The sequence below is a fragment of the Plecotus auritus genome, assembly GCF_963455305.1.
Source record: "Plecotus auritus genome assembly, chromosome: 6".
Taxonomy (NCBI): Eukaryota; Metazoa; Chordata; class Mammalia; order Chiroptera; family Vespertilionidae; genus Plecotus; species Plecotus auritus.
In genome coordinates this window covers 15,321,205-15,345,598 of record NC_137773.1, presented here as the reverse complement: position 1 = coordinate 15,345,598, position 24,394 = coordinate 15,321,205, and the positions used below count along the sequence as shown (strand labels likewise).

General features: G+C 39.1%; 2 protein-coding genes across 3 annotated transcripts; one reads left to right on the top strand and one right to left on the bottom strand.

Annotated features, from left to right (window-relative positions):
- Nucleotides 1–1,067: 1,067 nt before the first annotated feature.
- Nucleotides 1,068–18,805, top strand: UBLCP1 (ubiquitin like domain containing CTD phosphatase 1). 2 transcript variants are annotated; one of them, XM_080676339.1, is made up of 11 exons: nucleotides 1,068–1,302; nucleotides 4,225–4,422; nucleotides 5,330–5,421; nucleotides 5,798–5,883; nucleotides 5,967–6,082; nucleotides 7,438–7,536; nucleotides 10,060–10,097; nucleotides 10,603–10,701; nucleotides 13,863–13,979; nucleotides 16,428–16,555; nucleotides 17,688–18,805. In XM_080676339.1, exons 2-11 carry the CDS (start codon nucleotides 4,269–4,271, stop codon nucleotides 17,713–17,715), a joined length of 957 nt encoding a protein of 318 aa, XP_080532465.1. In that variant the 5' UTR covers nucleotides 1,068–1,302; nucleotides 4,225–4,268; the 3' UTR covers nucleotides 17,716–18,805. The 2 variants fall into 2 exon arrangements, with proteins under 2 accessions (XP_080532465.1, XP_080532466.1); XM_080676340.1 differs by lacking the exon at nucleotides 7,438–7,536 and having other exon boundaries at nucleotides 1,090–1,302.
- A 531-nt stretch (nucleotides 18,806–19,336) lies between these two features.
- On the bottom strand, nucleotides 19,337–19,909 carry LOC308250091 (SPRY domain-containing protein 4-like; the record flags this gene model as incomplete). The annotated part of the gene is made up of 1 exon (XM_080672365.1): nucleotides 19,337–19,909. The coding sequence occupies one exon, from the start codon at nucleotides 19,907–19,909 to the stop codon at nucleotides 19,337–19,339; it is 573 nt and encodes a 190-aa protein (XP_080528491.1).
- Nucleotides 19,910–24,394: the final 4,485 nt, after the last annotated feature.

Sequence of the window (24,394 nt, the reverse complement as noted above, 5' to 3'; positions counted from 1 at the left end):
TGTCTTTTGATCATTTCTTTGGCTGGATTGCTTATGCATGATTTTTGTACAAATTATTTTAATTTGGGGCTCCCCCCCCTTTTTTTAAGGAAAGGCGGCATATATTTTCTGAAAATATGCTTTGTTTTTTAAAAGGAGATATTCATGCATTATTAATGCAGTAAAATTACCAAAAGAGAGCAGGAAGAGAACATAAAACAGTGTACATCTTAACTAAACCATTGTTAAGAAACAAAACTTGTCTCTTCACTTCCCTTCCATAACAGCGCTGTCAAGTATGCAAAATATAGGTAATTCTAGGACTGGTGCATATTTGGAGGCCAATATTACTTTCGCGTTTTCCCTTCCTTTTCAAAACTAGGTTTTGTTTGGTACCATATACAACAACCTAGCAGGGTTTTTTGTTTGTTTGTTTGTTTTCATTTACTGGCTAACAGCAGGTAATGCACGCTGGGAGTTCGCTGTATGGACTACATAGGGACCGCTCTGAATTTCCGTTAAAAACTGGATCTCTCTCGTCAGGGTTTGTAATTGGCTTTCCTCGCTTTCAGAGGGAATGAAGGTGGGAATCGGCGGATGTTGATACAATTTGACACAATGTTACAAAAATCTCCAGGGCAGCTCTTCTATTGAGATTTGCTTCCTTGGTTCTCTGAGTCACTTAGGCCTGCCCCTTCCTTTTCCTAACAATCTTCTCTCCCCGCTCCACCGCCCCCCCCCCAACCCCTCCCCGCCCTGGACTGCGTAAAATGGGGAGACTTCTAAGCTGAAATTACTTGTGTTGTTGGCTCCTGGTGCCAGGGAAGGATCTCAAGTCTTCAGTCCTCAAAGGTCACCTTTCAGGCCTCATTCGGAACATGGGCACTAGTCCCGAGTTCCACGAAGAACTCAGCACACCTGGGCAAGCCGCGCGCCGCCCCCGGCCCACTCAGAATTGGCGAAACGATACCCGAGACCTCACACACGCCCGAAAACACCCTCCTAGCTCTGACCCTGCTAACTGGCGCATGCGCAGCACAGGCGAAGGCCGTCAGCCAACCAGAGGTCCTAGCATCTGCACCGTGGTCAGTCTCGGAAAGGCCTGGCTCCACCGTCACCATGAGGAAATACTGGCAGCAGCTACCCAGCATTACTACCCGCAGAAAAACAAGGGAAACCGCAGTCCGACTCCAGCGCGTTTCCGGTTTAAATCTAACTTCCGGTTCGTCAGCCGGTTCCTGTCTCTGCCTTTCACTTCCGGTGCCTTCTGTTGCGCTGCGGCAGGTTCCTGCGTCCGCTGCCGACGGCCCCACCGCTCTCCAGGTGAGGGACTCGGGCACCCCGGCGTGCTGCCCACCGAGATGCCGTGGGCTGGGCCACCGCAACTTTGCCGTCCTGGGGACCCCAATGCCGCCGGCCTCGGCGGGCTGGGGGCTGCCGGTGGGCGCCCTGGACCGTGCTTGCCCTGGTCTGGTGCCCAGGCCTCCGGCCCTGGGCCGCGGGTCGCCGGGGCCGCCGCCCTCCCTTCCGGCCTCCTCGCCCAGGGTTAGGGCTTCCCGCGCCGCAGTGGACTTTGCGTCCCCAAACTTCATTCCTCCCTCTTCTGGGGTTTGAGCATCTCTCCTCCTCACTGTCCCTATGGACACTCGGCCCTCTTGGACTTAGGGCTCTCTGCCTGCTTTCTAGGCGATTCCATACCTGTCCCTTCTTCCCACAGCGCTCGGTTCTGCAGTGCCTCTCGGTTACTGCTGTGGTGCTGCTCTGGCTGGGAGTTGAAAGTAGTATACCGTTTACTAGGCTTGTAAACATCCCCTAAGTCCCCAAGATGTACCTTTTGCTGCTGTTACTTTTCAGTTCACGCCTTTGCAAAATACTTTAAGGCAAGTTGTTTTACTTCTTTACTTTTCTAGTCTGTATAGTAATATTAAAACTATTTCAATTTGATTCATTTGACTTTTTATTGAGGATCATAACATTTATGAGAGCAGATTCTCGCTAAAATGAAGTGCATTGTTCTAAAGTAACTCACTTTATTTAAAATTCCTTAGTAGAGCAGGCTGTAAACATAAGACTAAATTGAGTTTGTGGTGTTCTCTTTTACCAGACTCATTGAAGACACTTTACACCTTACGGTTTTCAAATTATTTTTGCATATTAAGAATTTGACTTCTTTCTTGCAGTTGGTTGTAATACATGAAGAGTACATTCAAAGGTTTCAATAAATAAGTGATAGCATTTTGCCCTGGCCGGTTTGGCTCAGTGGATAGAGCGTCTGCCTGCGGACTCAAGGGTCCCGGGTTCGATTCTGGTCAGGGGCATGTACCTTGGTTGCGGGCACATCCCCAGTAGGGGATGTGCAGGAGGCAGCTGATCGGTGTTTCTCTCTTATCGATGTTTCTAGTTCTCTCTCCCTCTCCCTTCCTCTCTGTAAAAAGTCAATAAAAGATTAAAAAAAAAAAATAAGTGATAGCATTTGGAAATAGCAATACTTTGATATTAGAAAATCGAGTTCTCTGATGTATGTGGGGAGAACAAACTAATGAAAACTGGTAGACAGCTTTATGAGGGAGGAGACCTACATGCTGTCTTTGAGCACAGCAGCTGCTACCTCATCTTTGTGTGCTTATATATGCACCTCTGGGTTTGGTGTTGGTTGATCTTTGCTGTCTGTAGGTTCAGTTCAAGAGAGACAGTGGTGGTTTAGGGAAAAAACATGAAATTTAGTCAGAAGACTTGTTACCAGCTATATACCCATGAACAGATTACTTAACCTCTCTGAACTCCCGTTTCCTTAATTGTAAAAGTGGGACAGTTCTTATCAAACAATCTTGTTAAAGGAGATAGTCTCCATAAAAACTGTCCAGTGTATTAAATCTGAAATAAATAATGGCCATTTACTACTTATTTAGCACAGTGCGTGGAACACTTGAGTTACACTTTTTAAAAAAATTGCCTCGCCAGTACTTATATAATGCTTATTTTGTGCAGGTACTGTATGACATAAATATGAACTAATTAAACCTTCATAAAAACCCTAAGATGTCGGTAGCATTATCATCTCTATTTTGCAGATGAGGAAGCCTAGGCACTAAGATTCAAGTAACCACCCATAGTCAAATCCTCCTATCTAATAAAAGAGTAATATGCAAATTGACCATCACTCCAACACACAAGATGGCTGCCCCCATGTGGACACAAGATGGCCACCACAAGATGGCCGGCAGGGGAGGGCAGTTGTGGGCAATCAGGCCAGCAGGGGAGGACAGTTAGGGGTGACCAGGCTGGCAGAGGAGGGCAGTTGGGAGGGCAGTTGGGGGGGACCAGGCCGGCAGAGGAGGGCAGTTGTGGGGGACCTGGCCTAAATGGGCAGTCAGACATCCCTCGAAGGGTCCCAGATTGGAGAGGGTGCAGGCTGGGCTGAGGGACACAACCCCCCGCCCCCATGCACAAATTTCATGCACCGGACCTCTAGTAGTTATTAAGTGGAAGAGCTGGGACCTGAACACAGATAATCTGGCACTAGAGTTTGTGCTCTTAATGACTCTCCTACCTTGCAAATGTTAAATGAACAATGGTCCATCATGGAGAAACTTGCCTGTAGCATAAACCTGATCAAACAGAGAGGGAGGGATAGGTAGCTCATTATTACAACTTTCCAGGTGAACAGAGAGAATCTGATAGAATATGAGGAAGTAGTAACTTTAAGCCAAAAATTGAGAGGTTGGGGGAATTTTAACTTGGAGTCCTGGTAACCTTTGGCATTCTGGTAACATTACTGTAAGAAAGTCCTGCTTCTCTATCAAGTTGTAAAATAGAACCCAACTTATAAAACTTAAAGCCTAGCCTGTGTGGTTCTGAGTGGTTGAGTGTCAACCTATGAACCAGGAGGTCGGGTTTCGATTTCTGGTCAAGGCACATTCCTGGTTGTGGGCTCAATTCCCAGTGGGGGGTGTGCAGGAGGGAGCCAATCAATGATTCTTTCTCATCATTGATGTTTCTCCCTCTCTGAAATCAAAATATATTAAAAAAAAAACAACCTTCAATTTTGATTGATAGCCTTGCTGGGTATAGTATTATTGGATTCAGACCCTTCCTTTGCATGACTTTGTATATTTCATTTCATTCCCTTCTGGCCTGGTGTGTTTCTTGTCTTCTAGCTCACAAAAAAAATGTAAAGTTACAGGTTTGGATACATCTTTGATATATTTATTTTAACTTGTGTATTTGTATATGCCTTTCTTCTAGGTGTATTTTTCTGAACAAAAGTTGCCTCAACGTATGTTTTAAGGATGGCTCTCCCTATCATCGTAAAATGGGGTGGGCAGGAATATTCAGTGACCACACTTTCAGAAGATGATACTGTGCTGGATCTCAAACAGTTTCTCAAGACCCTTACAGGAGTGCTACCAGAACGACAGAAATTACTTGGACTTAAAGTTAAAGGTAATTCTCTCCTCATGTCAGATTTTTTTGCATTGATATGAATTTTTATATTAGTTATTATCCTTTTCAATAAGTCCCCTTGGAAGATTTATTTGATAGGGCTATCCCTAAAATTTTTATGTGATATAAGAAAGACTATTAAATGTTACTTGAAAATACCACCAGGATTAAGATCAATGGACACAGACACCAGAGGGGTGAGGGCATGAGTGTGTGTGGGGGTGGGGGGTAGGAGCAATGGGGGGGCGGGGTAAGGACACATATTTAATACCTTAATAAAGAAAAAAAATATATAAAAGATTACTTTTGATTCTTTTGATAGTGTTTGCATGATAAATATTTGTCACACAAGTCCCAGGTAAAACTGTAAGTTTTGACATTTGCCCTTTAGCATAACCTTTTCATAATAGCTTGGGCCTTGTACTCTCTCCAAATTATTTTTTCTGATTTGAAAGTAATGATGATTTAAAATAATGATTGGCAATTATATGCATTGTTCATATCCAGTCTAAAAGGGATTTTCATGTTGTCTGTGTTTGTCATTTCATTGAAAGGTGTTGTGAGTAGCATTAAATCTATAGTGATCTTAGGTGTGCAATTTATAAGACTTTTTGGAAAACAGTTATCTTCATCTTTAACAATAAAACCACGAATTCGTTTTGTTTAGTGAGTTGAGTAAGGATGTTCCTTAAGACAGAGTTGGGGAAAAAATCAAACCTTGTATTAGTTGATACTTCTTAGAGTGTTAGAAATTCCAAATTCAGCAGTAATAGTTTGTTAATTTAAAGGAAAAAAATACTGCTATGGAATCTGTACTGAACCTTTTATTGTTAGGGTTTTGTATAATAGGATAGTGAAACCAGCACCTGAACTTTAGTGAGAAAACAGTCATTTGCTTGTATTGTAGGCAAACCTGCAGAAAATGATGTTAAGCTTGGAGCTCTCAAACTGAAACCAAATACTAAAATCATGATGATGGGAACTCGTGAGGAGAGCTTGGTAAATGTTTACTTTTGTTACCATTTGTCCCTGTGAAGATAATATCATTTATATTACACTTCTGTATCACAGTTTAAATTGTAAAATTGTCAGTTTAGTAGTAACTGAAAAATAACTGCACGGTGAATGTGGTATTAACTCCACAGAAAAATACTGGGGAACTTGTTAGTATATGGATCACTGTAAGTATAGTAGTGCAAATGGTCAAATTTAAGATGGCAGATCTGCCCAGTGAATGTCTATAACAAATTATAAAATGAAAAATTTCCCACATTGTGTGCTTGAAAAACTCTTGAAAATCTCTCATTTGCGTTTTACACTATGTGTTTATGTGTTAAAGATAACATGGTAAAAGAAAACATTTTTATCTTAATAGGAAGATGTCTTAGGTCCACCTCCTGACAATGATGATGTTGTCAATGACTTTGATATTGAAGATGAAGTAGTTGAAGTAGAAAATAGGTAAGTGCTTTTCACTACCAAAGAAAATTGGTTGTTATATTACAAAAAAATGAACGTTTCATCTGATTTTATTTTTTTATTAGGGAAGAAAACCTACTGAAAATTTCTCGCAGAGTGAAAGAGTACAAAGTGGAAATTTTGAATCCACCCAGGGAAGGGAAAAAGCTTTTGGTACTAGATGTTGATTATACGTTATTTGGTAAGTCGGCTAAAATTGTGTTTCATCTTCTGTTATCCACAACGTTTTTTCCTTGCAATATGAAATATTTGAAAGTTTCTCTTATCACAAAAGAAAATCATTCATTGTAGAAAATACATATAAGAATAAAAAGAAGTCATCTATAATTCTGAGACCCAAAGATGACCACTTTTATAGTTTTGTGTATCTTTAAGGTGTGTTTGTATGTATATTTTTATTACTTTTGCTTAATGATATATTGACTATTTTCTCATTTAATATTTATTGTGAATGAAATATATATATATTGTTACACAGAATTCTAGTTTTTTTGGTGCATCATAGGTTACCAAGTTATTCCCTACTGATTAACATTTAAATTTTTATGAGGATTTTTAAAAAAGCATTTTTGATATTAACTCTGGTTTTCTGTTTAATTATATTCAGGGCCGATTTTTGAATTTAAAATGTAAATTATGTTCAGGGCCGATTCTTTAAAATTAGAAAGATGTTCATTTCCTCCTCTAATATTGTCAAGAAATGATTAGTTAACTCCTGATGTTAGAAAGAATTTACTTACCACTATCCTAAACTTTCAGTACATGATATAAGTTAAAGTACACTTAAAATTTGATTATAAGTTCATTGGACCTGTTGTTTGGTGAAATGTGATTATATCTGGAAGGTGAATGATTCAAAGTGAGAATAAGTACCCTAGTTTGTTTTACATATTGTAAAGTAACATCTACACTTGAGAGACTAGATGACAAAAAAAAATTTTATACTTTACTATATAAGCTCGAGTTCTGGCTGTTGCTCTTCTTCACAAATTGAATAGAATTGACAAATTAAAATTGGATCGCAAAGATATTGAATTGTGTGCTTTGGAGTCATCTCTTTGTCAGCTAATGTATGTCAGTCTGAAGTAGCTTGTGTTTGAGTGTTCATATTACACTAGAGACCCGGTGCACAGATTCGTGCACCGGTGGGGTCACTCGGCCTGGCCTGCGGGGATCGGACCGAAACCGGATCTCCGACATCCCCCGAGGTGTCCCAGATTGTGAGAGGGTGGTTCTCGGGTGATGCACCCCAGAATCAGGCTCCCTTCTGTCTGGTTCCGGGTGTGTCACCCGAGAACTTCAGGTGCCAAGTTAATGCAGCTCGGCAGCTCCTGCGTTGAGCGTCTGCCCCCTGGTGGTCAGTGCACATCATAGCTATCAGTCGGAGTGTCTGCCCCCTGGTGGTCATTGTGTGTCATAGCTACTGGTCGGACGGTCACTTAGGCTTTTATATATATAGATTTCCTAAGTTTAATTGATATTAGGTACTTATTCACATAATAAACTAATAATCACTTATGACTGGTTTTCTTTTAGACCATAGGTCTTGTGCAGAGACTGGGGTAGAATTAATGCGGCCATATCTTCATGAATTCCTAACATCTGCATATGAGGATTATGACATTGTTATTTGGTGTAAGCTATATCTATATATATACATATATATATACACACATATATATGTTTTGTTTGTTTGTTTAGCTTTCCATGGACATAAGGTTATTCCTTATATTCTGCTTTATAAAGTGTCACTTAAAATGACCTATGTTTAAATATGATACATTTTTCATTTGATTTAGCAAATTTTTAATAATCATGTTTGACTTTCTTGCATCACATAGTTGCCAAGTACTGCTGAAATAGTTGAATATAGGAAGGAGTGGATTTTGGTGTCAGATAAAAATGGCCTTATTTTCATAAGATTCCCCCCACCCCCTTGATTAGGAACTTTTCTTTCTGATCTTTACTGTAGAATCTTTGATGCTTCAGGATATTGTTGCTTTCTTTCTTCATCACTCTAGTTTCAAAATACTTGGAGAAATATATGTATTTTAAAAATCATAGTGATGTGGTTCTTCAGAAATAAAGGCAATGTGAACTTACTTAAGGAAAATGAATGAATGGACTAAAGCGGTATAACAAATTGTGGTCTATGGACCATTCCAGGAACTTACAGGTTTGTGATAAGATAAAGGTAATGAGTTTGCTTTGAAAAGTAAATTTACTACATAACTGAGCACACTGTTTAGTTCAGTTGACAGTTTTTTTTTTTGTGGCAAGACTTTCTTGATAAGGGAAGCAGTGTGTTGATTTATATCTCACCTTCCCACAAACATGTAAAGTCATGTCATAAGCACAGAGGACCTATCCTGATTCTGAATGAAATAAAATCTAATCAATTAAAGATACTACATTTAATTGTACTAAGTTTTTTATGAGAGGCCACATAATTGTATTTCAGTCTATAAATTTCCTTTATACTTTTCCTTGTAATCTGCAACTCTCCATTGTTCAGTGGTAAAACAGGTTCACAGCCATTAAAGTTAAATACTGAAATACATAATTTTTTGGTTTGTAAGACACAGAAGAAAGCTAAATAGAGTAGGGTTTGAATTCTGGCTCTGTCTTTACTATGTGATACTGGGTAGGTCAGTTAATCTATCTGAGAAATGAAGATAAATAAGCCTATATTACAGATTAGTTGTAAAAAAAAGTATCGGTATATTACCTAATTCTATGGCACTTAGTGTATAATGATTACTTAGTAATTAGAAACCCTTTTCATTAGCTGTGAATCTTTTTTGTTTCTCATCTAAAAATTAGAAACCTGAAATGTATACTGAATTAAAAATTATTTTTTCTTTCATGATTGTTGTCATTGTAGATACATCAGTTTCTAAAATTTTAGTTCAGCTGGCCAGTTTTGCATGGAAGGTGATTCTTTTGGTGGTTGTGTGTGTGTGCTAAAGATACTTGTTTTGAGAACACCTCTCTGTACCTCTATTGCCCTAAAACAATACACATACACATACTTAAACAATTGAACTTTTTTTTTTCCCTTTATAAACATTTTGCTTGGTAATACCTATTTGGTTTAGTCTAGTAACTTGAGACCAGGAGGGCACATAAAGATGAGGGCTTAATATTTTAATATCATTGATCTCAAAACTGGACAATAAACAGATATGTAACATAGATCAGTTTATGAATATAGTTGTCTCAGACTCTATTAAAAGTTGTTGGACTCAGTGAGCATTGAGTTTGGTGAGCCTGGTAAAATTCATTGAACCTGGCTAATCTTTGATGTTAACTTTTTAGAAAAATTTATTTGTTACTGATTTCAGAGAGGAAAGGAAAAGGAGAGAGAGAGAAACATCAGTGATGAGAGAATCATTGATCGGCTGCCTCTTGCACGCCCCCTACTGGGGATTGAGCCCACAACCTGGGCATGAGCCCTGACCGGGAATTGAACCGTGACCTGATTCATAGGTTGACACTCAACTACTCAACTACTGAGCCACTGAGGCCAGGCTGATGTTAACTTTTGACATATAATATTAATCTGCTTATATTGACGTATATACTTGTGCACTGCCTGGATAGAAAAAAATGGGCATCCAGACACCCTAAACTTAAGTTTGGAACTGATCGAGAATAGTATTAGGCTATTTTTAAAGAGAATTTGAGTCTTGACTACACATTTCCTAGGTTCACAGTTCTTTTGAACAATGATTACCTGTATCTTTTAGATCAGGGGTGGGGAACCTTTTTCCCCCAAGGGCCATTTGGATATTTATAACATCATTCATGAGCCATACAAAATTACCAGCTTAAAAATTAGCCTTCTATATTTGGGTTAAACATTTAATTAACTCACCCTAATGCCTTGGTAGGGCCAGACCAAATGATTTCGTAGGCGTTATATGGCCGTGGGCCGGACGTTCCCCACCTCTGTTATGTAAAAGTAGTTGCTTAAGTTTTATTCTGTCTTAAAGACATACAGTAAGTTTATTTTTATAAATACCTAAAGGAAAATTACCACAAATATGTAATTGATTAAACGTTTAGTCTTGCTTAGAAAACTAATTTATACAGAAGAAAGGTTTTTTTAAAATGAAATTCATACTTATTATGTGTCTTGTATTCCTCATGTTTTAGCTGCAACAAATATGAAGTGGATTGAAGCAAAAATGAAAGTAAGTATTAAAAAACAATCCATTTAAGAATGTCTTGTAACTATAATTGTCTTTTTTAAAGTTTCTAATTGAATTAATTTCATTCTCACTGGAGGACATTTAGTGGATAAACAGTACAGGAGTTAGAAGTGTGTTTAGTCTGATGATGGATTGTGTTAAAATACCTATGTCTTTTTTAAGAAGAAGTACAGCAGAGCTCTTCTTTCTCTTCCCTCCCAATTTACTATAATGCTTTCTTTTCCTCTTTTTGTTCTGGTGTGTGATACTTAAAGGAGTGATACTCTTTTAAAATAATGAATTGGGAAGTAATCTGTCTCTAGTTTCTTTCACTGCTATTTATTGATTTAGCTAAGTGAAACTAAAATACTTGGCCAGTTGTTAAGTAAGAGGTGGTGGCCAGGAGGGTAGAAAGTTGGCATTATGGGAAGTTGTAGCTAGAATATTCAGAAAACCTGGAATTTCCACATTATTATATTTTAACCACATGAGTATTGTGTATTTCTAGGAGCTGGGAGTGAGCACAAATGCAAATTATAAGATTACCTTCATGTTGGATAGTGCTGCTATGATAACAGTGCATACGCCAAGGAGAGGATTAATAGATGTAAGAAATCATTTTACTTTTATTTAAAGACTTGTTTCTTTTTTAATGTACTTTTATATTTATATTGCTGGAATATACTACATAAAGAGTTTAGACACATCTGAGTGGATAGTAAAGTATCAGTTGAGTTTAGACTTAGGAAGATGAATTTAAAGTTAATAGATTTGAAATTATTTTATCTTATTTTTCACATTTGAATTTTAATTATAAAATTAAGGGTTTTGATGCAGGAAAGGTCATGGATAATTGTCCCATGATGATGGCAGCATAGTGTTGCTAAAGACAGAGTGTGAGAAAAAATACTGACATCAAGGGAGGTACTAGAAACAAACCAAAACAGACTTGCCGTGCGTGCCCTATGTGAAACTGATAAATTGGGTTAATGTCTGTGAAGCCCCAGAGAAGAGCCAACAACAGCCATTAGAGAAAAGCCCATGTTTGGGAACCAACTGGTGGCTTGACCTAACTACAAAATGACAACACTATTTAAGAGGATGTAGGATTCCTAACCCTGGGTGTCATAAAGCTCTTGTCATATTTCTTAAGACTTTGTTAGCCAAGAAAATCAAGAATCTGGCTTATTGTGAAAACTCATGTATATGTGTCTTCAAATATTTGAGGGGTTTATACAAACAAATTGAGGCAAGTAAAGTTTTAGTAAAATTAAGAAAAATATATGCTAATATATAAAAAGCCAGGGGCCGTCATGACCGAAACAACTGGATGGACGACAGAACACAGGCTGCGTGGGGCGACAAGGTTGGCAGGGGGGTTAGTGAGGGACGACCAAACGACTGAACAGCAGGAGGTATGGGGTGACCAGGCCGGCAGGGGGGCGGTTAGTGAGGGACGACCAAACAACTGCACAGCAGGCTGCGTGGGGCGACCAGGACAGCAGAGGGGGCAGTTTGGGGTGACCAGGCTGGCGGCGGGGGGGTGGTTGGGGGCAACCAGGCCAGCAGGCAGAGGCGGTTAGGGGTGATCAGACTGGCACGGGGGGCAGTTAGGGACAATCAGCAGGCAGGCAGGTGAGCAGTTAGGAGCCAGCAGCCCCAGATTGTGAGAGGGATGTCCCAGATTGGAGAGAGGGATGCAGGTTGGGCTGAGGGGACCCCCCCTGCTCCAGTGCACAAATTTCGTGCACCAGGCCTTTAGTGTATATGTATTATTAATCCTTACCCGAGGATATTTTTCCGTTGATTTTTAGAGAGAAAGAGAGAAACATCAATGTGAGAGACACATTGATTGGTTGTCTCCCACACTATATGAGCCCCGATAGGGCCAGGGATCAAACCTGCAACCCAGGTATGTGTCCTTGACCAGGAATTGAATCATGACCATTTGGTCTGCAAGCCAGCACTCTATCCACTGAGAAAAACTGGCCTGGGCAAAATTAAAATATTTTAATAATATTCTTTGCTGTAACTATGATACTAAGAAGAAAATAGGCTTCTTACATTAAATGATAGAAGGAGAAAAAGAAAACTTAACTTTTTTTTTTAATTCTCTTCTGAGGATATGTTTAATGATTTGAGAGAGAGTGAGAGAGAAACGTTGATGTGAGAGAAACATTGATCAGTTGCCTCCAGTACACGCCCCAACCAGGGATCAATTCTGCAACCTATATATGTGTCCTGATCTGGAATTGAATCCACAACCTTTTGGTGTACAGGACAATGCTCCAATAACTAAGCCACTGGCCAGGGCAAAACTTAACATTTTAAAATTTCAACCATGGTCACCATTTACTTACTATTATTTAATGTCAGGGTTACTGTTATGATATAATCTCATCTATATATATAAAAGCCTATGTGACCGAAAAATGGAATGACCAGTTGGCCAGTTGCAATAACTTGCACTGACCATCAGAGGGCAAACACTCAATGCAGGAACTGCCCCATGGTGGTCAGTGCACTCCCACAGCCAACCTCCTGCGTCCCTCCCCCTGGCCGGCTGGCCCAGATCGGCCCTGGGCGAGACGGCCCTTATTGTCCTCAATCACTGGCCAGGCCAAGGGATCTCACCCGTGCACAAATTCATGCACTGGGCCTCTAGTATTATTATAAATGAGACCCTTGCCTTCATCAAAATGTACTTTTGCCACTAAAAATTAATTTACTTAAAAAATATTTTTTATAAATGTGTAAAATACATTCACATGATTCAAAATAAAATGTACATAAGAGAAGTCTTCCTCCCACTTGGGCCCTCCCTCTCCTTAACGCTCCTTCCCACGGGAAATCACTTATTTCTTGAGTGGTCTTACAGACCTAATGCAAGTACCAACAGATACGAATGTATAAGGAATTAATCTTTTTGAAGGCTCATTTTAAGAATTCAGAAATAAAAGCAAGAACTTACAAATTATTGTGCTTTTGAAGTTAAGCAATCAAATGCCCTAGAAATTATGCACCTGTGCCACTGAATTAAAGACAAGTCAGTTTTTTTGTAATATTTAAATTCTGTATGAAAATATTTAAATTCTGTATTAAAAGATCCAGGTACCTTGCCCATCACAAAGGTTTTCTAGTTCTGAGGGGTAGTAATTAGCCCAGGAAGTAATGTGACTGCTTAGCAGACACCTAAACCATTACTTTAGATTCTTTTTATTTATTTTTTATTTTTTTAAATTTTTTAAAATATATTTTATTGATATTTTACAGAGAGGAAGGGAGAGGGATAGAGAGTTAGAAACATCGATGAGAGAGAAACATGGATCAGCTGCCTCCTGCACACCTCCTACTGGGGATGTGCCCGCAACCAAGGCACGTGCCCTTGACTGGAATCGAACCTGGGATCTTTCAATCCGCAGGCTGACGCTCTATTCACTGAGCCAAACTGGCTTTGGCTAGATTCTTTTTAAATTAAACTATTACTCTTCCTTTGACCCCAAATCTTCATGTTGAAATTATGGGAAGTCTTATAATGGGGTTTAGTTCAGTTCAGTTTGAACAGATCTTTCAGAAGTTAACATTTCGAGATACATCGTGCTTTCAGGTGTGTTGTATCTCAGTCAGGTCTGGTCACACAGCCAGCTGTGCCTGCCTTACAGAGGAACACCTGGTGTAGTTACGCAGGGCATTTTGTGTTGTTGCTGCTTTTTAAGAAAGGGTGAACTATTGATAAAATTTGAGTTAAATCTAAACTTTTATTCTAAGGTAAAGCCTCTTGGCGTTATATGGGGGAAGTTTTCAGAGTTTTACAGCAAAAAGAACACCATTATGTTTGATGACATAGGAAGAAATTTTCTAATGAACCCACAGAATGGACTAAAGGTAAGACACTTTTACTTGCTATGCTCACATAACCTGGAATATGTGGTAGCACTTTAATACTGTTGAATTTCATAAATTTTTAGAAGTACTCTTATCATTATGGTCATGCAAGAAAAGCTTAATTATTTAGAAAAATTTATATAAAATTGAACATTGTCTCCTTGGTTAACCAACTCATTTAGGTGTCTTATTTTTAATTAAATTTGGGGAGAGCAACATGAGCTTATTGACCATTGACTTTTAGCATCAAAAGTGAAAGCATCTGCCCTGACCGGTTCGGCTCAGTGGATAGAGCGTCGGCCTGCGGACTGAGGGGTCCCAGGTTCGATTCCGGCCAAGGGCATGTACCTTGGTTGCGGGCACGTCCCCAGTGGGGAGTGTGCAGGAGGCAGCTGATCGATGTTTCTAACTCTCTATCCCTTTCCCTTCCTCTCTGTTAAAAAATCAAGCCCTAACCGGTTTGGCTCAGTGGATAGAGCGTCAGCCTGCGGACTGAAGGGTCCCGGGTTCGATTCCGGCCAGGGGCATGTACCTTGGTTGCGGGCACATCCCCAGTGGGAGGTGTGCAGGAGGCAGCTGATCGATGTCCCTCTCTCATCGATGTTTCTAACTCTCTATCCCTCTCCCTTCCTCTCTGTAAAAAATCAATAAAATATATTTAAAAAAAAAATCAATAAAAATATATTAATAAATAAATAAATAAATAAATAAATAAAAAAAAGTGAAAGCATCAGCCCTGGCCAGTTCAGCTCAGTGGATAGAGTATTGGCCTGGGGGCCAAAGGGTCCCAGGTTCAATTCGCTCAAGGGCACGTACCTTTTTTTTTTTTTTAAATATATTTTATGGATTTTATACAGAGAGGAAGGGAGAGGGATAGAGAGTTAGAAACATCGATGAGAGAGAAACATCGATTAGCCGCCTCCTGCACTCCCCTCACTGGGGATGTGCCCGCAACCAAGGTACATGCCCTTGACCGGAATCGAACCTGGGACCCCTGAGTCCACAGGCCGATGCTCTATCCACTGAGCTGAACTGGACAGGGCTGATGCTTTCACTTTTGATGCTAAAAGTCAATGGTCAATAAGCTCATGTTGCTCTCCCCAAATTTAATTAAAAATAAGACACCTAAATGAGTTGGTTAACCAAGGAGACAATGTTCAATTTTATATAAATTTTTCTAAATAATTAATCTTGAGCCAAACCGGTTAGGGCAAGGGCACATACCTTTGTTGCAGGCTCCTCCCTGGCCTGGGCCCTGGTTGGGGTTCATGCAGGAGGTGACCAACTGTTGTGTTCTCTCACATCGATGTTTCTTTCTGTCTTTCCCTCTCTCTTCCACTCTCCTTAAAAAAATCCTGGAAAAATATCCTCAGGTGAGGATTAAAAAAAAAAAAAAAAGTGAAAGCATCAGACATTTTATTAATAAGGGATACAAATCTTGGAATTTCTTATATTCTAGTTATCTGGGAAGCTGGCAGTAAGGGTCTTTTTCAAAATATATTTTTATTGATTGCAGAGAGGAAGGGAGAAGGAGAGAAAGTCAGAAACATCAATGATGAGAGAACCACCGATTGGCCACCTCCCGCACACCCCACAATGGGGATGGAGCCCGCAACCCCGGCATGTGCCCCGACCTGGAATTAAACTGTGACCTCCTGGTTCATAGGTCAACGCTCAATCTCTGAGCCATGCTCAGTGTTTTTTTGTTTTGTTTTGTTTTGTTTTTAATTAGAGACAAAACAGGTTATAAAAATGTATGCTCTCCTAGCTATATAAAAGTTTCATACAGCCCTAGCTGGTTTGGCTCCGTGGATAGAGCGTTGGCCTGCGGACTGAGGCGTCCCAAGTTCGATTCCAGTCAAGGGCACATGCCCGGATTGTGGGCTCGATCCCCAGAAGGGGGCCTGCAGGAGGCAGCCAATCAATGATTCTCTTTCATCATTGATGTTTCTATCTCTCCTTCCCTCTCCCTTCCTCTCTGAAATCAATAAAAAAAAAATATTAAAAAGTTTCATAGAAAAATGTTGAAATGAAAGTCATCAATGTTAAAATTTGTCTCCCTTGTTAGATCAAGCTTGTATTTGGTTAATTTTTTATGAATTAAGTGATATGAATGAAATTATTCAATTAGTAAGAAGGGAAAAGTCTAAGCAGTTATGCAAAGAAGAGACACCATATAGGATTCAAATGCTATAAGAATGCCAGTGTTTCAGGTCCAGACTGAAAAGATAACAAGGTAAAATGAGGTGGAAGAGCTCTTAACTTGTACTATAAACATTATACCATGACTGTTGGTTTGTTAAACTGAGGTAATATAAAAGTAATTTTTAATATTCACATCCTTGTTGATATTTTAATATCATTAACTCTAAATGATAGATGAGTGTAAATTTGGACCAGTTTCCATAGTGCAATGTGAAATATTGGGTAATGTTTGTTTCCTGATAGATAAGGCCTTTTATGAAAGCTCACCTAAATCGAGATAAAGACAAAGAACTTTTAAAATTAACTCAGTACCTCAAGGAAATAGCAAAATTAGATGACTTTTTGGACCTAAATCACAAATATTGGGAAAGGTAAGTGCTAATTGTTTGTTAATTTTCTCTTTCCATTAATGAATGAAAAAATTGGCGACTCTGGTTTTACACATAACTCTTAATTTTTATTTTAAAATGGGTAAATCTAAGAATATTTTCTAATCCCATGACATCTCCCCCAAGAGTATTTTTCCCTTTTGACTTAACCTGTAGTCGATAAAGCCATGTCTTAAGATCTCTAGTACTTCTAATAGAGAGGAATTGAGAGTCTGGTACATATTTGTGATGCTACCTGTAAATTATTTTGTGACATGAGGTAGGTCACCCTATTATGAATCACTTGGGCTTGTAATCTCTGTCTGATATTGTAAAATAACGTCTGCATAAAATAAAATACACTAAAATTTATCTACAAATAATCTGTGTATCAGAAATGTTAGCGAACTTTATTCCACTAGAAAAACAAATTGTAGATGATATAACTAAATGGTAGGTATAAATGCCACAGTGCCAGGAAGTGAGCAAGTTTTGCACCATCTAAACTTGTCTAGGTGTTATGGTTTTAAGAACTCTTTTCCCATTCCCCATTACCACTGAGTATGGTAACTTATAAATGTGATAGAGATATGAAATTTCTAATTTAGTGCTAGATTCCTATAAAATTACATGAAGGAAAGTTTGTTTGATTAGTAAATTAATGTATTTGCATCTTTATACCCTCTTGATCAGAGTTCCTTAGCATCTTTGACCCACTATCTTTGTGTAAGAAAAATAAGATTTTTAAATGGAGTTTGAGGTTTTTGGGGGGAGAAATGACAATATTAATTATAGGTAAGGCAGTATAGAGTGATTGAGGGCCTTATTTTAATTCTGAGCTCTGCCACTTTCTGGCTGTGTGAACTTGGGTGAATTGCTTAACCTCTTTGTTTCTGTAAAATAGGAATAAGTTCTAATAGAAAACTTTTCATAGAGCTGTTGTGAGGACCAAATGAACATAGAGTATGTGTTTAGAATAGTGCTTGGCACATAGTCCAAAACTGTTAGTGCTTATTAACAGTTATTACTCATCTTTAAAAGTTTTGGTACTAAAACTATTTTCCTTTGGGGAGAGAGTTAGATTGTTACTGTGAGTTTAGCAAGGTACAGCTTAGACATCTTTTATTTCTTGCAGATATCTCTCAAAGAAGCAAGGACAGTAGTTCCAAGTTATGCTGGCAGTTATTGAAGATACTTGAGATCCACGAACTCTTGCTTTTATGCTAGAAATCATTATAATAGTGCTGGACACTGAAGCAAATACCAGACTGCTTATACTTATACTTGGTCTTCCAGGTTTTTGTAAATTTAATTTTATATTTTATGAAGATCACAGCAATATGCTAAAAATATTCTCTCTTTTCCCCCTATGTGAATATATTGTTACTCTTGAAAAATATTTTCTCCAGGTTTGAGTACTGAGGTGTCTTCCCCAGCCCCCACTCACACGAAAATAGTGGACAGAAATGTATACTCAACGATATCATTTTGAGATTTTTGGAAACAAGTTATGTTTTACGTTCCTGCCTTATTTGTGTTGTTGAACTAAATCTAAGACCAATTCCATCTTGAAACTACTGCTTTTCCTTTTAAAACAAACAACAAACACACACCCACACCCACACACACACATAAGTATTTTCAATGAGGAACCTAGTTTGGTATGCTTAAAAGCACCAATTTTTAAAAAAATTCTTTTGTCATAGACACAATTTCTCTTCTTATCCACTATTGACATCTCTAAATTGTGAGCTGTCTGGTTGTATGTGTGTCAGTGTTTGAGTAAAACTGGAAAATGTCAACTGCAATACCGATATGTCATGGTATGAAAAATAGAAAACATAAGATTGAAGAATAAAACTAAGGAACAAGAATGTTTCTTTTTGGTGGCTAAGTAGAAACATTTCTGCCTAAAACCATTGTCATAAAAGCAGAGGCAATACATTTTAAAATGGGACATATCACTGATTCAGCCCTAAAAAGCATGAACAAAAGTGTTTGTTCTGTTCTAGCTATATCTTGTGTAAGTGCAACACTGTTTCAGTGAAAATATCTAGCCATAAGCTTTAAAAAAAGTTTAAATGCTTAAGCCTGCAAATATGTAATGTGACCACTGTTTTGTGTTGACAGTATTGGTTTATACAGTTCTTGTATTTGAAAGGAATCTGATCCTTTCAAATGAACCTGGTGTATATTGTTCTTACGGGACTATTTCAGTGGTGTAAATAATAAATACCTTTTCTTAAAACACTAGTTGTCTGCTCTGTTATCCCAAATACTTTGTAATCACAAAACAAACATTAGGTCCAGGCAAGGACCTCTTGAAAAAAATTAAATGTGTGTGGTTTTACAAGGGTGTATTTCACTATTCATGCATTCAGAATTGGTTTTTAACAACTACTTAGATATGTTAAATTACTTAATTCTAATAAGCACCATGTTTTCAAAAAGATAAGCTATTTTTTTTTTTTGCTCGAATAAACTTTAATTACACAAATTATTTTTGCTAAACCCAGTCCTCTTTCTCCTCTACAGGCATTCAGTTGCATCACCATCATAAAATAGAATAAGATGGAGCCACAGGGTCAAACAAATACATATTTCACATACATGCTCATCCCACCAGGTTTCCCCTCAACCCCTAATACCTCTTTAGGTTAAGTGTGTTCTGCCAAGGTTGGGGTGGGAGGGTGAGGGTTTGGATCTGAGCAGGCCCAGAGTGTGATTAGGAACTCCAGTGATGGACATACTAGAGGTCCTTAGGCACCTCCAGCCCTGAATGGGTCAGCAATTCTCCGTCACAAACGGGAAAGGCAGGTACCACTGGACCCTGGAAATCTGTAGCGTGTGGAACACAGCAATCCAGCTCACATCCACCATGCTCAGTTTCTGGGCCTCATACTCCAGCAGCAGCCCCGACTTCTCTGGATGCCCAGTGCCCTCAATAGAGGCTTTCTCGTTCGCCAACGTGGTGTGCCACTTGCTCTGGGCATAGGTGAATACCCAAGAACAGTCAACACTGATGCAGCTATCCCGAGAAATGTCCACATCTGCCACTCCTACCTGGAATTGCTGGGAGCAGTTTGCTGTTACCTCCCAATAGCGCCTGCCACTGGTGATTGCTGTGTCTACCAGCACCAATGCCCACTCCCAGAAACGCTCCACATTGAGGGAGCGTTTGGCGGGCTCCAATCTATATTTAACACCTGTGTCTTCTCTGAAGCATGCCAAGCTGCTGTGGGCAGTTTTCTCTTCCAGTTTGAAACTGATGCCTCTGCAGGCTGCTGCAGCTGCAGCCTCCAATCGTCTGGCTCTCCAGCAGCACAGGCACCGAGAATGTGTGAAGGGTAGCACCATCTTGCGCCCCTTTTCTTTTTTTAAAGCTTTTAAAAAATGTATTTTTATTGATTTCAGAGAGAAAGGGAGAGGGAGAAATCGAAACATCAATGATTAGAGGGAATAATTGATCAGCCGCCTCCTGAATGCCCCCAATTAGGGATTGAGCCCACAACCTGGGCAAGTGCCCTGACCGGAAATTGAACCATGGCCTCCTGGTTCATAGGTAGATGCTCAACCCCGAGCCACACCCGCCGAGCAAACTATTTTCTTTATGACAGGTGATTATAAGGATATATGGTGCAGAAGATTTTGAGACCCCTTAAAATTATTCAATCAAGACGTGTTTCTTTCAAAAAAACTTAAATGTATTGATTTTAGAGAGAGAAACAGGGATTTGTTGTTCCACTTACTGGTGCATTCACTGGTTGATTTCTTGTATGTATTCTGATGTGGTATCAAACCCACAACCTTGGCATATTGGGATGATGCTTTAACCAACTGAGCTACCTGGCCAGGGCCTAAAATGTGTTTCTTAATTCTGAGGCTAAGTTTAAATATTTAAGGATGGGATAGAATGTTCATTTCATTGGTACATTTCTCACTATAAAAGGCAGCTTATTTCAAAGTAGGCATGGAAAACTTACCTTTTTAAGAGAAGTGAACACTTAAAACTATTCAAATGGCTCAAAAAGAGCAGATATATTTTTTAAGCAGACATTTTCTAAATATAAACTAAAATACAAAACTTAGCAAGCCTCAGGAAGCAAAGTAGGATTTTTTTTTCTTTTTAAATGTTTTTATTGATTTGATAGAGCGGGATAGAGAGAAACATCGATTGGCTGCACGACCCCACGCTGGGTATCAAGCCTGCACCCCAGGCATGTTGTGCCATGACAGGGAATCGAACTGATGACCTCTTAGTGCATTGGTTGAGTCTCCACCACTGAGTCACACCAGCTGGGCACAAAGTAGGATTTTTAAAAACACTTTTGCCATTAGGTGGTGCCCAAACCAAACATTACAAGCCAGTGTGCTAAATGAAACAATTCTGAGAGAACATTGTCATTGTCAGCTGATTGAGATCACATGTGCTTGTTATTAATACATTCATAGAAGATGGACGTTTTGGCTTGTCCTTGCATCTCATGATTTATTGGACGTATACTGGTCTTCTATATAGCTTCCTATGTGTGGTATACACAACAGAGCCAAGAGATGACTTAATTTAGATGCATAGTCTGGCGAAATAGCAAGTTATTTTTATGATACAGTAGTTGCCTTTATCCATGGTTTCACTTCCTGTGGTTTCAGTTACCCACTCTCAATTGTAGTCTAGAAATATTAAATGGAAAATTCCAGAGGCAATAAGTTTTAAATTGCATGGCATTCGGAGTTATGGTGAAATCTCGCGATAATCATCCCTTGGTCCCGTGTCTTCTCGCTGTAGACGCTGCCGCTCATTAGAAGCTTAGTCGCCATTTTGGTTATAAGATCGGCGGTCAACTGCTGTGCTTGTGTTGTAGTAACCCTTATTTTTAGTTTATCATTGCCCCAAAGCTCAAATATAGTGATGTTGGCAATTTAGGTAAATTGCCTTTAAGTGAAAAGGTAAAGTTCTCGACTTAAGTAAAAATCTCGAAACCTGAGGTTGCTGACTTACCTTAAGAGCGAATCTTACATTCGTGAAACGGAAGAAGGAAAACGAAATTGTGCTAGTTCTGCTCTCGTACCTCAAACGGCAAACAGTAGGACCACGGTGCTTAATAAGTGCGTAGTTATGGAAAAGGCGTTAAATTTGGGGGTGGGAAACATGACATCACCATGGCTCGATGATCCTGATTTATCGTCAGAAGGTCCATAGTCGCCTAACGCTTTGTCGCAATACGTCATTCACCTCGTCTCACCTCACTCATCTCGTCAGTCATCGTCACGAGGAGGGTGAGTACAGTATAATAAGGTATTTTGAGAAGAGTGAGAGCAAGCACATTCACTTAAGTTTTATTATAGTGTATTGTTATAATTGTAACTTACTACTAGTTGTTAATCTCTAACTGTGCCTAATTTATAGGTTAAGCTTTATCATCATTATGTATAGGGAAAAACCATAGTATATAGATAGAGGGTTCGGCACTATTCGTGGTTTCAGGCATCCATTGGGGGTCTCGGAACGTGTCCCTCGCAGACAGGGAGGGATGACTGTGTAATTGTTCCACACCTTCAAACAATTTGTACCTAATGCAGTATGTGCAACCTGAAAACTGCAAAACATTATTTAATCTTGGATTTAGAGGGCAGTTTGATACCTAGTAGCCTGTCCTGTCCTTTATGAAAATCAGTTATTGGGGTAATAATACCTATAGGAGACGTTTCCCTTTTTTTTTAAAAAAAAACAACTGGAAGGTTTTATTTATAATTACCAAGAGGGCAGTATTAAGAGGAAAACTTTTCTAGATGAAGTCTGTATTTTACAAATACTACCTTGGCTTTTTAAAAGTTTTATACAAGCAAGGGAAATAGAATGAGGAAATACTTCTTATGGTCCAGGCAGTCGCCAACCTTTTGGACCTCATAGACCCCCAGAGCCTCTGGACTGGAATACCTGTCAGCCCCCCACCCCTTACCCCTCTAATTCCCCTCCCAAAGTGCATATGTTTGAAATATAGTGGAATATTAACATTATTTTAATCTTCTAACTTTGGAAATTAGCTATTCCCAGGTAGAAGCGTGCTAATTTTGCCATGCCATGTAAGAAATAAAAAATCATTCCAAAGCAATGAGTTTTTTAAAACATTTTTTAAATTGTTAAGATAAACTAAGCTAAACGTTATTTCTTTTCTGATTAGATTTGTTAATACCTATTATATATCTCAAGGCACTGTTCTTCATAGATAAACACAATGAGATTTTTCTACCCTCACAGAGCTTATACTGTATTCAAGGAAGGGAAACCAAGAAAAAAAATAAACCCAATAAGGTTATTTTCAAAGAATGAGAAGTGCTATAAAAAATATGATAGGAAGTGATTGGGGTGGTGGGAGCAGTAGGTGGTGATTCACAATGGCATGAGATAAGTAGGAGGCCCTGAATGATAAGAGACATCATTCAGAATATTATGGAGAAGATTGTTGGGAGTAGAGCTAGGAGCAAATGCAAGACCTTAAGGCAGGAACCAGGTAGGCAGATGCAGGGACTAGTGGGAGGTAATTGGTGCCTGGTGGGAGTTGAGCATGGGGAGGATGGTAGAAGCCCAGGGGGTAAGTAGGATTTTGCAAGTCACAATAAGTAACCTAGTGAATTCTAAGTGAAATGGGGGGAACCAGTAGAGGATTTTAAGTAGGGGAAGAACTAATTTTTTTAACAGACTTATTGAGATATAATTTACACACTATACAATTAACCCACTTGCATTTCAATAGTTTTTAGTATATTTACAGAGTTCAGAAACCATCACTAGGATCTAATTTTAGAACCTAATTTTTTTTTTTTTAAAAAAAAGATCACTCTGGTTCTTTTGTGGAGAATGGATTATAGAGGGCCAGGAACAATTAGGAGGCTATTGATTTTATCCAGGTGAGAGGTTTTCAAAGTGAAGTTTGCATTTTTTCATTGCATCATTTTCCAACTCCCTGTTGAGCCCCTGTGATGTGCCAGACACTTTGTGAGGTGCCAGGTGTTGATCCCTGCCCTATAGAGCATGCAGCTGTGGGACTGTGCATGACAAACTCAGCCCTCTGGGCCTCACCACTTGGTAAGAGCTTTAATTTGAAGAATAGAAAATTCAACACATCAAAGCCAACATATAAAGACTCTTTCTCACCTCACCTCCACCCTCAGTGAACAAACCCTCTGATTCCAGCTAACCCTCCTGTCCAGAGGCTGGAGGCAGGATGGAATTTCCAGTGTGAGCATGCATGGATGACAGCATGGGGAAGAGCTCTAGATTTGTGCAGTCAGGAAGACACATCAAATGCCTCTTTCATTTCTCTTCGGGGTGGGGGGGCGGCAGGATGTGCTGCAGTGAGAACATCCCCGTCCAGCTATTTCATATATGGGCAGCTGAAAAGACTTTTGGAGTATTTTGCATTTGTGTTCTCTCAATATATTGCCACTCCTCCCCTAATATCTAATGGGTATGCCCTAGGTTTGTGGTTAAATTCTTCTGCCAGATGTTTCCTCAGCTCCCAGTCTATTGAACTCATTCATCCAGCGTTATTGGGGCTCATCTCATGCAAACGGATTTAAAGGTGCTGCATTATAGTTGTATCTTTCAGAACATGCACTGTTATAATGTTTGTGAAATAGTTGAAGCAAAAACAAAAAATAAGTGAAATTTATACTGAGGGCTAAATAATGAAGGGACACTCAAGAACTTGTGCAGATAATACTAAATTTTAAGAAGAAATATGTTTACAGCCCATATTTTGTAAACATTATTTTCCACTAACTTGCTGTTTGCTTAAGGAAGAATGTACATCATTGTTTTGGTGGATCTGATTAGTTGTT

What these genes read in the sequence shown, in the direction of transcription:
- UBLCP1 (XM_080676339.1), top strand. Translation starts at nt 4,269, where the DNA reads ATGGCTCTCCCTATCATCGTAAAATGGGGTGGGCAGGAATATTCAGTG. An exon ending in GTAGTTGAAGTAGAAAATAG is followed by an intron (nt 5,884 to 5,966) that starts GTAAGTGCTTTT and finishes TTTTTTTATTAG; the next exon opens with GGAAGAAAACCTACTGAAAA. An exon ending in AATCACAAATATTGGGAAAG is followed by an intron (nt 16,556 to 17,687) that starts GTAAGTGCTAAT and finishes TATTTCTTGCAG; the next exon opens with ATATCTCTCAAAGAAGCAAG.